Here is a 14622-nt window from a genome sequence, read left to right on the forward strand (position 1 = left end):
CGAGTCCAGTTCTTAAGTCAATGGCCCACACAGGGGATTGAACCCATGACCCTGGCATTATTACAACCAAATTTTAACCAACTGAGCTAATCTCAGGGTCGATGCTAATTACTGTCCTCACCCTGAGTGCTATGTGCAGTTTCGGGCACCACAACATAAAAAAGGTATTGAGCATCCAAAGAAGGGTCTGTAGGGGAAGTGTATGAGGATCAGCTGAGGTCACTTGCTCTGTTCAGCCTGGAGGAGAGGGGAGGGGAAACATCTTCGTGGTCTTCAACATCCTCGGGAGGGGAGGGGCAGGCACTGATCTTTTCACTCTTGTGACCAGTGACAGCACTTGAGGAAATGTCGTAAAGCTGAGTCAGGGTAGGTTTGGGTTAGATATCAGGAAAAGGTTTTTCCCCCAGAGGGTAGTTGGGCACTGAACAAGCTCCCCAGGGAAGTGGTCCCAGCACCAAGCCTGACAGAATTCAAGGAGCATCTGGATGGTACTCTTGGGCAAATGGTGACTCTGTGCAGGGTGTCCTGTGCAGGGCCAGGGCTTGGACCCGATGATCCTGATGCGTCCCTTCCAACTCTGCACATTCTGTGAACAACATCCTGACTTGCTGCATCCCTAAAGCTTGTCAGTTCCTGGGTCTCCTTGACCAGGGCGTGCTGGTTGCTGCCCTTTCCACACTGCCTAGGCCTCCTTTCTTGCTGATTAGGCTTGGAAGTATGCGAAGACCTTACATCAAAGAATATCCTGATTTAGGATAATCTCGACATAAATCCACACCATGGCGGGTGCAAACGGCACCCAGCTCAGAGCTCTTTGCGTTCGCCTGGCAGGGCCACGTACAGAAGTCCTTATGTGGGTTAGAAGAATTAAAAGGACCGGGTGTTTTTCCCCTCCCGTTTCCCGGGTTAACCAGGCCCCGCCGCGCCCATCGCGCCTCCCCCAGGGCGGAGCGGCCGCACAGGGGACGGAGGGAGGTTCGCCATGGCCGGGGTGGAGGAGGCGCTGCGGCGGCGGCTCGGCAAGGTGCGGAGTGGGGAGTGAGGTGCGGGGGGAGAGAGGAGAGGGAGGAAAGGGGCCCGCGGGTCCCAAGCAGCCGCCGGGCGGTACCGGAGAGGTTCCCGGAGTGACGGCGGCCGGGAAGGCCTCCCCTCCTCTCTCTGCCGGAGCAGCGTGGCTGTCCTGCTGCGGGCGAGCTTTAAGTAGCGTGGGTTTGTTCCCGTGGCCCAGGATGTGCCTCCCGAGGAAAGCTCCCTTCCTCACGCAGTTATCGGCCGGGAGGGGGATCGATCCATGTATGTCTGTGGCGCTCCCCGCGGTGGCGCCGCCGCGCCCCGGACGCGCCCGCGTTGCTGCCGCGTCCCCCCGAGCGCTGATTGAACCCCGTGGGAATCTGGGGCAGCGCGTGTAAATTGCAGGCAGGCCACAGAACCCTGGGTGCGACAGGAGCGAGCTCTGCATCTGACTCACCTCGTAAATCCTCAGATCTTTAAGAGACAAACTGTTCGGTAGGAATGCCTCGTTTTGCATTACGAATAGAATGGGGCCAGCTGGGGAAAGATGGCTTTGGTTTCACAAACAGATCAATGAACTCTTCCAAAAAAGTGTCAGATGTAAGTTGTACAGACATTCCGAATGTGGGCACGTTTGATTTTTTCATTTTTTTTTCTGCATGACCTTGCAGAATTCCAGGACTGAATAGGGCGAACTGACTAAAGGGTGTCTATTTTCAGCAGCTCTGTGCTTTCTTGTACTAAGTGGGAAATAACTGTGCCATGCCAGTAGCTGTGGATTGCTGATGGGGTACCAGACTGAAGAGAAATTCTATTTAAGCTACTGCAATTATTCCAGAGCATTTGAGAAGCTCTTTAAGCCACCGTCAGGCTGCAGTTTCTTTGGTTAGGCAAGGATTCCAAAACAACTCCAGGTTTCAAAAACGAGAAGCAGAGGCTCTAATTTAGGAAATGGGCAGTGTTCTTGATAACTTCGGGATGTGGGAGTATGCAAATCTCTTGGGAGTTCAGGTGTTAGACTGGCTGGGGACAGTCTCAGTGAAGCAGCAGTGATTCATTTTCTCAGCTCTCAAAGATAGCTTAAAAATGTAAAAAAAAAATTCCAGAGGCTAATTACTTGCACATTTAATATGTTTGTGAAAGTTGACACCTTATGAAACTCTTCTAAAATGTGTGCGGGTGGATCTGAATTTTACTGGGTCAATAATAATTTCATTTTTCTAAGATAGTTATATTTTTATATTGTTTCTAGTTATTGTATGCAGAGGAGACTAAATTTTACTGAATCTCTGCTCTCACAGCTGTAATGGGGGGGAAATGGTGTGTTAGGAGTGATGCTCAAAATTTGACTTCTTACATAGCAACAGCAGACCTGTGATACCTTTAAAACTTCTTTGTAATTGATTCTTTTTGATAATTTATTTCACATCAAAGCTATTTATAACACTGCAAGTATTTCCCCTTTTTGTATTTCTGCCCTCTTTCATGTCCTTTTCCCTAAATCTGGCAATGAAAGAAGCCTTTAAAGTGAAACTTTTTTCCCCTGATTTGTTTTTCTTTCCCTTTCCAGTATAAGTTCAGAGACCTGACCATAGAAGAGCTGAAGAATGTTAGCAAGACCTACCCAAACTTCACGTTCTCCATGAACACATACAGTAAGAAGTCATACAATTACTTTGAGCTAATTGTGAGGATTTTTACTTGCCATAGATTCAGATTGTATATACTAGAACCTAAATAGTGTGAGTATCTGCCAGTCCTATTCCCATCTTTATTTTGACTCTTCCAAGAATGCATAAATATAAAAACCTTGGTGACTTACTCACTTCATTTTATTCAACTTGTCAGTGATTACAGAAGACTGATGTCTTATATTCTTTGTATGTAACACCATTTCCCCCATTTTCCATTATTGTATTGAAAGTGTTCTGCTATCTTTATATTATAGAGTGTGTTTTCCAGCATCACTCAGCCTGACTGAATATCTGTGCAACATCAGAATTACCCAGAACAAGGAATTTTCAGACTAACGATGTGCCTATTTGTACCAATGCAATTCCCATTAAGATTTCATTAAGGAAATACTTAAAAGGGGAGGTGGGACCTTTGTAGCATTCTAGTCTTGGCTCTTTGAGCAGCAGTGTAGTTGATTTTTAAAGAAAAATCAGTATTGTATATTGGTAGTTGTGGATGGGATTGCCATCGCAGACTTGAAAGGATTTATTATTTTTTAAAATCACATTTTTAATTTCAGCCTTCAAAGATGGATCCCAGAAGGACCTCCTGAATTTTAGTGGTACTGTTCCAGTGAAATATGGTAAGATAAATCAAATTTTCTTGCCAGTTATGAATCTTAATTGTACAATGTGTTGGATGCTGCCTCTTAACAGTAGTGCAACTTCTTGTAAGTGGTCTAGAAAAGATTTTGCATGAATTGACCAAAGCCACTTCTGCAAAAACAGGTGCTGAAGTTAAAAAATATTAATTAAATAGGTAAGTTAAGTATTAAAAAATCATGTAGTTTGAGACCGTGTAGGCAAACTCTCTGGTTCTAATGGAGATGATGTGAACTCTGTATATACAAGCCCCGTGCTTGTATAGGCAGTGTCCAAAAATAACCAATAGGTAATTTTACATTTTTAACTTAAGATCTTTGAAACTGAGGTAAAGGTCTTAATAGATGCCTCTTTGCACTAGTTGGTAAGTACTAAAATAAATATGAAATGGTACCTGTAAGCGATTTCTTTGCTGGGAAAAAAGGACACATTGGCTGATACAGGACCCTGGGAAGCAAAACAACAAAGCTTTATATTAAAAAAGACACAATCAGTAGCATTTCAAGTTGATCCAGACAAGTCTAGTTTTATTAATTAGCCTAAGTAACATTAATACTCATTGTGAATCTGGAAAGTTATCTCTCAGGCTTTTTTAATTTGCTATTATGAAGTGTGAATCAATCACATCATGCACATGACTGGTTTTTAGTGCCTCTTCCCAGTGCAGAAATTGGTAATGGCTTTTATTTTGTGTTAAACAGGTAATTCCTATAACATACCTATTCAGCTGTGGATTCTGGATTCTCATCCCTTTGCTCCCCCCATTTGCTTCTTGAAGCCAACTGCAAACATGGGCATTTCAGTGGGAAAGCACGTTGATGCACATGGCAGGATTTATTTGCCCTACCTGCAGAACTGGAGCCATGTAAGCAGTGGAGTGGCTGACGGGAGGGAAGTACTTGGGAATACTGCATGGTATCATACGGAGATCTGTGGAGTGGAGTGAGTAGGTTTAGGCCTTTTTGTTTTCTGCATTTTTTTGGTAAGTTTAAATATTCAGTGGTTATGCAGAGAAGCAAAATTATGTCTCTTGAAATTACAGCTTTTAGGCAGGTTGAAGCAATCGTAAAGGAAGTTTTAAGTGGTATTAGGGAAAATTATTTAAAGCTGAACAAAGAAGAGACTGAGATCGTTTAAAGCTGTGTAAGTCTCATGATACTCTATTGTTGTGAATAGTGAATAATAATGCTAGACCAGCTGAGCATCCCTAGGAAAGTTCAGTGGAAGATTCTACCTTTTGTGCATGTCTCCTTTGGCAGAACCCTGAAAAAGCGCAGAGATTCTAGAGCCACTGCTGTTGCAATATGGTTCTAGGCACTGTGTTAAATTATTCACTTAATATGACTGCCAGGCCAGTAAAAATGATTTAATGAATTCTAGTTTTCTGAAATGGATGGGCTGTGTTTTACTTCATTGATACAGACATTGCTATGAGAACTTGTAATGACTTCACTGTGTGTTTTGGCTGAGGAAGGACTGAATTGCCAGAACTGTGTACAGTTAGGCTCATCTGAGAAGGCTGAACTAACTTTCTTTTAGCTAGGACTTGTCCCTTTTATAATACTGGATTTGTCTATGTCAAAGGCTCCCATATGTTCATGGATGCCTTCAGAAACTAGTTGCACTGGTAATTTCAATTTTGGAATTATTTTTGTTAAATTTCTTTTAGTCCATACTCCTGTTCAGAAAGTATCTTTTCAAAAAGTGCTGCTTTTCTTTCCCTTAAATGTTTATGTAAATGTTATGGGTGTCGATATTTATAATTTGATTAAATTGTGTAGAACTGTGGAAGTTCACAGCTGGTATCACTATATGAAATAGCTAGTCAGCCATTTTGTCTTCTGTATTTCTTATTTCAGCCTAAATCAACTGTCACTGGATTAATCAAGGAAATGATTGCAAAATTTGAGGAAGAGCTCCCTTTGTATTCACTGTCATCATCTGATGCAGCCAGGCAATCAGAACTTCTCTCCTACATTGCAAAGATTACAGAAGGTGTGGATGTTTCCATATATTTGTTTTTAATGTTCATTTATTGTTACTACTTGATACCACAAAGAAGATCACATGTTTTTAATATCTGAATTTTTGGTGTTTGCCTGCCCACAGAATTTTGGGGTTTCTCTGTATAGTCTAAAGTATCTGTTTGAACAGAGAGCTCAGATTCTCTTTATTTAGTAAGCAGCTCATTTTGGGTGTTTCCATTTAAGCCTACTGAAAAATACTGTAGACTTGGTACTATTAATTTTTTCGAAAATTACTGCAGGAAAACTCAGTGTGAGATTTTGTGGAAGGGAGATACGATTTTTTTCTGAACAAGTTGATTTTACCCAATTGTAGTCATGAATTCTCTCAGATCTCATTCATTCACACTCTCACACCCACAGTCGCAAGCCCTGAGACCCACCTGAGCACAAGCAGCGCTGGCTGTTGAGTCCATGTCTTGGGTTCTTCTCATTCAGTGGTGATTTTGGACTTGTCTTTTATACGCTCTTCAGGAGTGAGTGCTATTTGGTATTTTGCCTCATTACTTCATCTCACCCATTTTAAGTCTTGGGTGAAATTCCAGAATGTCACAGTTCTAATGTTTTTCTTACCTGAGTATTTTGTGGCTCCAGTCCTGTTATTCTTCATCCTAATATATTTTCTTCAGGTTAGTCTTTTCTTCTTCCTTCATTTAGTGAGATCATGGATGGTGATCTGTGACAGCACGTGCAAACCTTTTGCTTTAACCCTTTTCTGCTGTTTCTTCTGGTACTTGTGTACATTTCTGGTAATTGTGAGCACAAATGTGGTATGCACATGGTATACATTTCTAAAAAACATCTTAATGTTTCTGTTACAAATCTCTCTGCATTATACTCAGAATGAGAATCATTGTGTTGCCAGCAGCATTGGCTAAACAACCCCAGATTGTTCTACTTTAATCAAATTCCATTTTGCATGATTTTCAAAATATGAAATCTTTTACAAATTTAATGACTGTGGTATTTATTCACATCTGTAACAGTAGCAAAAAGAGTGTTGTTCGTAGGGTATTAGTGTCTAGCTTCTTGTTATTGCTATGTTCATATATTTCTACTTAATGAAAAAACATTCCTATCTGAAGAGGAATATTTGTGTTTTACACCTTGCAGTTTGTGATGAATTTTCTGTTGCCAGGCTTGACCACTATTTAGGTCAGCATCTAAATTTTTGGTTCTTTTAATTGTAGGAGAAACTGATATGAAATCAAGGAGTAAAATTGCTGACAAAAATGAAGGATGTTTTAACAAAATTACTGTTGTTGGAGCTGGAGATCTTGGCATTGCATGTGTGCTAGCAGTTGCAGCAAAGGTACATAATAATCAAAAATAGCAACAGACCTGATTAATTGAGGGGCTTCCAATCTAGTTCTTAGTGTCTGACACTAAGAAATACCTCAGCAGTTTTAACAGCTGCTTATGTCATTTCCCTCTTCAGTTAACTTACAGACAGGCAGAAGTGTTAGTTTCTGCCCTGGTTTCTCAGCTTGTTTTAATTCAAAGGATTGAATATGGAATTTGCTTCCTTTGAAAATTCTAGTTAAAGGGTTCTTACCTGAGTGGTGGCCTCTTGCAAGTGGGATCTCCTAGTCCCCTGGAAAAGGAGAATGTGTAGATAATCTGTACTTCATTGTGGGTTTATGTTAGAGACAACAGTAACATCAACACTTATGACTTACCAGAGATAGTTTTGTGGTTTAATTGTTTGTTTTGCAGTGTTATTTTCCAGTTAGACTCCCTAAACTAATTCTTTTTCTAGTGATTTGGCAGTAGTTTCGTTTGTTTTGTACACAGTACAACGAACACTGAAATTGGAGGAATTTTGGTTTTTATTCCTCACTCCCACAAGTTTTACTCTGTTCTATTGTTGATCAGTGTTATTTTTAATTCATACAGGGTGTTGCAGACAAGGTCATTCTTTTGGATCTTTCTGAAGGCGCGTCAAAAGGAGGGACCATGGACTTGGAGATCTTTGCTCTGCCAAATGTGGCCATCAGCAAAGGTATTGGATGTTGTTCTGGAATGGCAGCAAGTGCTGCACTGTGTGTGCTTGTGCTTGTTTTATTGAGAGTAGGACACCTGGGGAGATACTGAAGCATATAGACTGTCTTTTTTAAAGCTTCTTGCTTTCCTCTGTCCCTCCAGGGTAAAATTGGGAAGAGAAAGTTTAGCAAAGCTTCAAAGCTTTTATTTCAGGCTTTTTTCATTGTTTATAGAGGTAGAGGTATATGAGTCTGTACTTCCTGTTTAAGAGCCTAATGCTGAAATTGGACTCATGCATAAATACAGAGAAGCCAAGCTGGTACTTTTTTTTAGTGTAATAGGCAGAGAGAGGGAAGGAAGGGGGGAAAAATATATGTATGTTAGGAAATTAAAGAGAGATGTGAAATCAGTGTTAAAAAGGCTGTTAAATAAAGGTATGTTTCAAAGTGCTGCTTTCTTAGCTTGGTGTTCATTAAACATGCCAATAGTTCTTAATCACTATCACTGCATATTCAAACAATGAGTTCTTAATAATCTTGTCCTCAGTTAGCTATGAACATACAACTCAACACAGTCATGCTGTGTCTCCGTAGTGATAATGGCTGCAGTCTTTGGTCTTGATTGCATAGGTTGAGGCAGTGCAGCTTGGAAACTCTTCCACAGAGGAAGCTGCAACTGAAATGAGCAACTTCCTCATTCTTCCTTTCTCGTGTATCATGTTTTTCTGTTCCTTCCACCCTCTGCAAGTGGAAATGAGGGGGCTTTCATGTGCTTCTGTTGTAATTTATCTTACTTTGGGGACAGAGATTTTTCTGCTTCCACTAGGCATCTTTGTTGCTTATTCTGTACCTGGCACTTCCTGCTGTACATTCTTTGATCTTATCTTTCAGGTTTTACTGCTGGCACACTTTTTTCCTGAACCCTGGTTGTGCAACTGTACCACAAATCTGTTTATGCCTTTGTGGTTGCCTGTTACATGTTTACATTTAGCTGTGGTACTAAAAGCTTGTATGTTGTTGCTGGCTATGCTCTTAGTACTGTGACAGTATTACAGAATGCTTATACCTGTTATTTTAGTATGCTTGTACCTACATTTAGGGCAAGCTGGTATTAATTACATCCTGCTTAGTATGCTTCCACTTTGTCAGTGCATTAGGCCTCTGCTTTGGCTTCTGCTGGTTCCAGCAACAGTGAAATCTCCTTGTTTCTCTGTCCAAGCTGATGACCTGTGTGGTACTCAGATGTTTGGAGTTAACCACTCAAGGCAGCTTTGACTTACAAATTCCTGCAACAAACATGATTGTGTGTTTCGTTAGGCTAATAAATATGTGTTTTTTACTTGAGTTAATAAACAGACTTTTGGAGGGCTTTTTACAGTTGTGTACATGTCTTTAGTTGAGGTGTAAGATCAAAAAGGAGGAGTCTTTGCATGGATGTATTTTTTCTCTCTTGTCAAGAAAACTTGGAAAAGTTTGTCTGTCAACACTTACCCAGATTTTTTTCTGTTCTCTGCTCTGTAGCCTTGGACAAACTGCAATCTGTCTTCTGTGTTTGGCAACTGTAGAACAGCAAAGTTGTTCTGTGGGAGAGCTGTGTCATACAGGTGTTGTGGAAGTGCCCCACATTCCACACGGGGGGATGGGAGGGGACAGAAGGTGAAGAATCCCTAATTAAGCTGGATGCTGCACTTCAGCCTTTAGAACAGCTCTTTGTTCTGCATCCAAGACTCAATAGAATGACATAAATTTTAAGACATGTTTTCTTTGTATTTTCAGATTTTTCTGCTTCTGCTGATTCAAAAGTTGTGGTACTTACAGTTAATTCTCTGGGGAATGCTCAGACTTACCTGGATGTCATACAAAGCAATGTGGATTTGTTCAAAGGAATTATTCCAGCAATATCACACTACAGTCAGAATGCTGTTATCCTTGTGGCTTCTCATCCAGGTATGCTGGTACTTTGCATAGTGTTCTGTCCCTTACCTGGCTTTTTCTTTGGCCTGTTTTAAAAATATGTTACTGTTGAATACACCCACTTAGTCAAAACTTCTTGCTACTCTGAAAGATGTTTTCCTTTTCAGCTTTGAGCAGGACACTGTCTTTGAGAGTTTTTTCTTTACTGTTACCAAGATAAAAGAAAATAGTATACTTTGTTTTGTATAAAAGGTATGTATTTCTGTATGTTTCTGCATGTAGTTTCAACCTGACAGTATCTACAAGATTAGCATCCATTGTCTGTTGTCTTGTCTGTTGTGAGTTTTTCGTACACATTTCTCCTATGCAGGAAGGACAGATGTATGTATGTTACATGCCATATGATCACATTCACAGACAAAGCATATACAAGTATATACAATACACAAAGTATGGTGTTCGTAGTAAATATTGGAGCTATATTTTGGTGGAAGATTTAAATCTGTTGGGTCAGTGATACAGTGAACTAAGACAAAGCAAAATTGCCACTTAAAAGAGAAAGAAGTAAGTGTGATCCTCTGTCCTGTAAACACATTGAAGACAGCCATTGACTATTTCTCAAATGAATCTTTGAGAGCTGTGGCGATGGAGCAGAGGGTGCTTGCCAAATGAAAATAGATAAAACACTGGCTGAATGAAATGTACAAGCCTGTGAGACTTGTGGTAGAGGGAACCATGGTGACTCATTCTGAAGTTTCACTTGACTCTTAAAACTTTACTTAGGCTGTGAATTTTCTTTACCTCCTCCCCACCTGGCTTGGTATTTTAGGTTGAAATAAGCTACCAGTATGTTCTTACATGCTTATGCCATTTCTAAAGTAAACAACTTAGCCCAGAGTTTTTTGTAATTGTGATTCAGAGTTTGTAGTTGTGTTGAATTTTGAGTGGTCCTTCATTACCAACATACTTTTCTTTCACCTTTAGTTGAAATAATGACATATGTGTCGTGGAAGCTGAGCACATTTCCCAAAAGCAGAGTAATTGGAGTAGGTGCCAACCTTGATTCGGAGAGATTTCAGTACATACTGACAAACCTTTTGAAAGTAGAAATGCTGGCAAAAGATGCCTGGGTTGTTGGTGAACAAGGGGAAGACAAAGGTAAAGTGATACTTTATTATGACTATGAGCAGATAATGTCCTGGCAGTGCTGCTTAAGTAATTGAATAATGAAAGAATATTTGAGAAAAATAATGAAGTATAAAACAATAAGAAGAGTGGTAGATTTTCATAATAATGATTCTAGGTAAGACAATTTTGGTGTGTACCAAAGTCTGTAGAGCTGGAGCGGCAGCAAAAGTACTTGACATTTGTCAAAATAAAAACAAACAAAAACAAAAGCAAAAAAACTCAGCCCCAACCACTACCATGATTTTTTAAATATATAACAATACAGTAAGAATAGAGGTTAGAGATACTGAAAGAGGAAGGAAATGGACTGTAATGTATGGTAGGTTACTGCTACTATAAGAATCATTGCTCATTACTTCAAGCATCTTTAAGCAAGTGTCTCTAGCCAGGTGCTACTGTAGAGTTTATTTCATCAGTCCATGAAACATTAAAAAGTTGTCATCTACATTTGGGCTGGTGCCAGGGAAGGAAAGTTTAGAAAGCCTGAATTTTTATTTTTCTTCTCCACACCTTGTCACTGTTCAGATGTGCATTTAAGCATTGGTTGTTTCTATTTAGTACCATCGTGGACCAGTGATAATATAGTTGCAGATCAAATGGAAGGAATGGCTGCTTGTAACTCAAGGGAAAAGGTGGCTAACAGGTAATGCCATTATAAGCCTTCCTTTTTCTTCATGCTTAGGTAATTGATGTTTGCAGTTTTTTCTTCAGCTCTTTATGAAGTGTGGGATGTTTGCTGTAAAATGTTCACACAGAGTTTATAGCAGATTTGCTACTCTTTTTTTTATATGTGTATGTGGTCACAGTTTTTCTGGAGTTCTTAATATCATTGTTGCCATGGTGATCCAATGAGAAGACACCAGAATATCCAGGAGAATATCAGAGCTGCCAGTTTGGTTTTTGGTGTTTTGTTTTTGAACATACAAGCAGAGACAAGCTTTCTGGCACACTTTTCTCAGAGCTTGTGTTGGAAGCATTTCCTTCAGAACAAAGCACAACTTTGGGTGAATTTAATTTAATTAGCCACATATTAGTTACACCTCTTCACAGAAAAGAAAATTGTTACTACTGGGGGTAAAATGTACTGTAAAGACATTTTAAAAGTAATTCTTTATTCCATTCTGTTGTTTTCCAAAACAGAAAATCATATTTTTATAGTGTACTATACCTGATATGGTGCACTCAATCTGTCTTTTAGACTTACATATAAACTAAAATATGAATAATTAAAATCTAATCCATCATGGTTTTCTTCTTTTCCTGGTTTATATATAGAGCTATGGAAGTTCTAAAGGGAAAAGGTCAGCGATCTTGGTCTGTTGGACTCTCAGTTGCTGATTTGACTGATAGCATTCTGAAAGATAAAAGAAAGGTTCATTCTATATCCACTCTGGCAAAGGTAAATGCATTGTTAATATCTTTTGGTTGGCATTGTCATTGTATTACTTACATTGGATGTGACCATTAATTTTAGCAGCACAGGTGTCTCCCTCAGTGTTCTGACGATATGCTACTGCTGTTACTTTCTTCCAACAACAGCTTTCAATTCTAGTCCAAAAATGAGCAAAACTCACATTATTGCTTTAATCTGAAAGCAATACTAAAAATGGATTATTCTCCCAAAAATACAAGTCCAGAAGCACCCTTGCAGTAGCTGGATTTGGCAAATGAAAGAAATGTGTGAATTGTAGTTCCTGAGTGCTTGTAGATTTTTTTAGGAGCCAGAAGAGATCGGTGTCTTTTATGCACGTATAGAATGCATTTTCTGCTAGTATTTTTTTTACTAGTTTTGAAACACCTGACTGTTGACTTCATGATGCTTTTAATTAGAGGAGAAGGCTATAAAGCTATAGTTAATGCTTTGATGAAGCCTCTTATGATAAGCTTTAAACAAAGTTCAGTCTATAATTCTAAATAAAGTCATTTCATATGATAAGAAAACCTGTGTAGAAACATGTACTTCTCCCTTCAATTTCGAGCCTTCAAAAGGGTGATTGGCATGGCCCAGTGCAGGGATGTTGAGCTGGCTGCATATTCTTGAGTACAAATATATACGTAATTTCACAATTATATTTCGCGTAAAGTTTTTAAAAGTTTATAAACTAAATACAGATACAGGAGAGTGACAAGTCTTTTACATTATGTAGTTACTCTCCAGTTTAAAATTTCCCATACAGATACAAAAATAAACACAATTCTACAGTGTAAAATTGAATTATAGGGATATAAGTTTGATGAATTCTCTCATAAAATCAATTTGGTATCAATATTTCAAAAATCTTTCCCAGGTAGCATTCTTTGACTGCATTTTTAAAATTTCCTTTTTTCACTCTTAAAAGAACTATGATACTGTACTATTAAGTGTCCCTGTTTGTTGTACCTAAGGAATTGGGATTAGTAGTGTAAACTTTGCCTGTGTTACAGAGATATGATACATCTACCTTGGAAAACTCCAAATGTAGCATGGTTCACAAATTTTTATCTTTATCTTAATATTTTGCAGTTTTTATACACTAACCTATTTGTACAGTATCTAAAATAACTGAATTTTGACCTCTCCAGATGGCATATGATGAAATGCCCTTGCTTAATTAAAATAATCAAGTTTTTTTCTGTAGTTGCATGCTTCAGACAGCAGATGTGAGTAACTGTGTGACAGTGTTCTTTCTATGTTGTTTCAGGGATGTTGCAATATAAACAGTGAAGTGTTCTTAAGTCTCCCATGTATTCTTGGAACCAGTGGAGTGATTGAAATAGTCAAACTAGAAGAAGACCCACTAGTGCAAGAGAAACTGCAAAGCAGCGCAGGGTCAATTCATGACCTTCAGCAGCAGCTGAAACTGTGAGGAAGTACAAGGCAACCCGCTGTGTCTACTCACAGAAGTCGGAGATTTGCAAGACAGAAGAGGTTGCTATGTATTATATGGATTTCTATATAAAACAGGAAGTTTTGTTACTTTAAACCAAAAATGAGAAAGCACTTGAGGAAACTAATTAATACTGCACCATACTGTAATTTCTTCTTTGAAAAGCTCACTTTCGGTAGCCAAAGTGAGGAGGGTAATGTGCAAGAATGTCTTACCTGAACTCAAGTGACACTGGCCTCTGGTTTTTGATTGCAAGTTGTAGCCTGATGCTTGGGTCATTCTTGGCTCTTGGCACTCATTAGGAGACAGTCTGGGAGAGAAGCTCACGCAGCTCTGTGGAAACTCCAGCATGGAGAACTCACTAGAAACCTCCCTCATTGTTTCTAAATGCTGCTTTAGGAGCTTGGTTGGCATACGGTCACACTCCAGCTCTTCTGGGCACTAGCACCCCCAACAATGCCCTCCTTACGGCCTAAGGCCAGGGGGACAGGGCCCCAGTCCCGAGGACAGGGCGGGAACATGCTGGCACATCACCAGCAGGACAGGCAGCCGTGCGGCACAGCCACAGACCTGGGCCCTGGCTACAGGTGGGTCCATGCTACCCACACCACCACCAAGTGGCTTCGCTGCCTCCTCAGAGTGAAGGGACGAGATCGGGCCGTGTCTCCGCTTGGGGCCTTAGAGGGCACCTTCCCAGTTGTTGCACAGAGCCCCTCTTTCTCTCCTGGGAAGCCTAAGCCTACACTGCCTCAATCTCTACAGGGATCAAAGCACAAGCTCACTCGCTCACTCACACCAACAAAGACACAAAGGGGCAACGGCTCAGGAGAGGGAGCAAGCTCTGTGTGCCAACCTGTGTGGAGACATCCGCACTGCCCAGCAGGAGAGGACGGCCTCAGACCCGCCCCTGGGCTGCGGAGAAGCCACAAGGGCCTCACCATGCTGAGGGACTTCATGGCTGGCCAAGGAACAGAGGCTGTGACACACCCCGAAGCTACAGGGGGTCACACTGGCCAGCAGTCGCCAGCAGGCACAAAGGTGCCAAGTGAAAAAGCCCTGCCCTGCCCTGCCTACAGGGTGGGCTGGGGGTCAGGAGAGCTCCACGGCCCCCTCAGGTGTGGAGAAGGGGACTCTCAGCCTCCTTACAGGGTTACCCCTCTCTCCGAGCAGCCAAAAGAGCACTATGGCAAAAGGCCAAAAACACCAAAGCAGAGACCCAGCTCTGCTTACAGGCGCTCTCTCAAGGCAAAGCCAGCGGGGGCACCCTGAAGGTACCCGCCGTGCTCTTACGTGCATCCCT

The 14622-nt window shown here is 40.7% G+C and overlaps 1 protein-coding gene across 3 annotated transcripts; it reads left to right on the forward strand.

Moving 5' to 3' along the window:
- Nucleotides 1-879: 879 nt before the first annotated feature.
- Nucleotides 880-13547, forward strand: UEVLD (UEV and lactate/malate dehyrogenase domains). Of its 3 annotated transcripts, none has more exons than XM_071558849.1 (12): nt 889-1024; nt 2582-2666; nt 3266-3328; nt 4049-4212; nt 5207-5342; nt 6562-6683; nt 7268-7373; nt 9130-9300; nt 10252-10425; nt 11014-11098; nt 11731-11854; nt 13137-13547. In XM_071558849.1, the coding sequence occupies exons 1-12, from the start codon at nt 983-985 to the stop codon at nt 13299-13301; spliced, it is 1437 nt and encodes a 478-aa protein (XP_071414950.1). In that variant the 5' UTR covers nt 889-982; the 3' UTR covers nt 13302-13547. The 3 variants fall into 3 exon arrangements, with proteins under 3 accessions (XP_071414952.1, XP_071414950.1, XP_071414951.1); XM_071558850.1 differs by lacking the exon at nt 889-1024 and adding an exon at nt 1060-1506; XM_071558851.1 differs by lacking the exons at nt 11014-11098; nt 11731-11854; nt 13137-13547 and adding an exon at nt 9435-9519 and having other exon boundaries at nt 880-1024; nt 10252-10339.
- Nucleotides 13548-14622: the final 1075 nt, after the last annotated feature.

The sequence above is a fragment of the Pithys albifrons genome, chromosome 6 (genome assembly GCF_047495875.1).
Source record: "Pithys albifrons albifrons isolate INPA30051 chromosome 6, PitAlb_v1, whole genome shotgun sequence".
In the NCBI taxonomy this organism is placed as follows: domain Eukaryota; kingdom Metazoa; phylum Chordata; class Aves; order Passeriformes; family Thamnophilidae; genus Pithys; species Pithys albifrons.

Excerpts from the sequence above, each read along its gene's own strand:
- UEVLD (XM_071558849.1), top strand. The coding sequence starts at position 983 with ATGGCCGGGGTGGAGGAGGCGCTGCGGCGGCGGCTCGGCAAG. Across the intron at positions 1,025-2,581 it reads TGCGGCGGCGGCTCGGCAAG|TATAAGTTCAGAGACCTGAC; the intron begins GTGCGGAGTGGG and ends TTCCCTTTCCAG. Across the intron at positions 11,855-13,136 it reads CTATATCCACTCTGGCAAAG|GGATGTTGCAATATAAACAG; the intron begins GTAAATGCATTG and ends ATGTTGTTTCAG.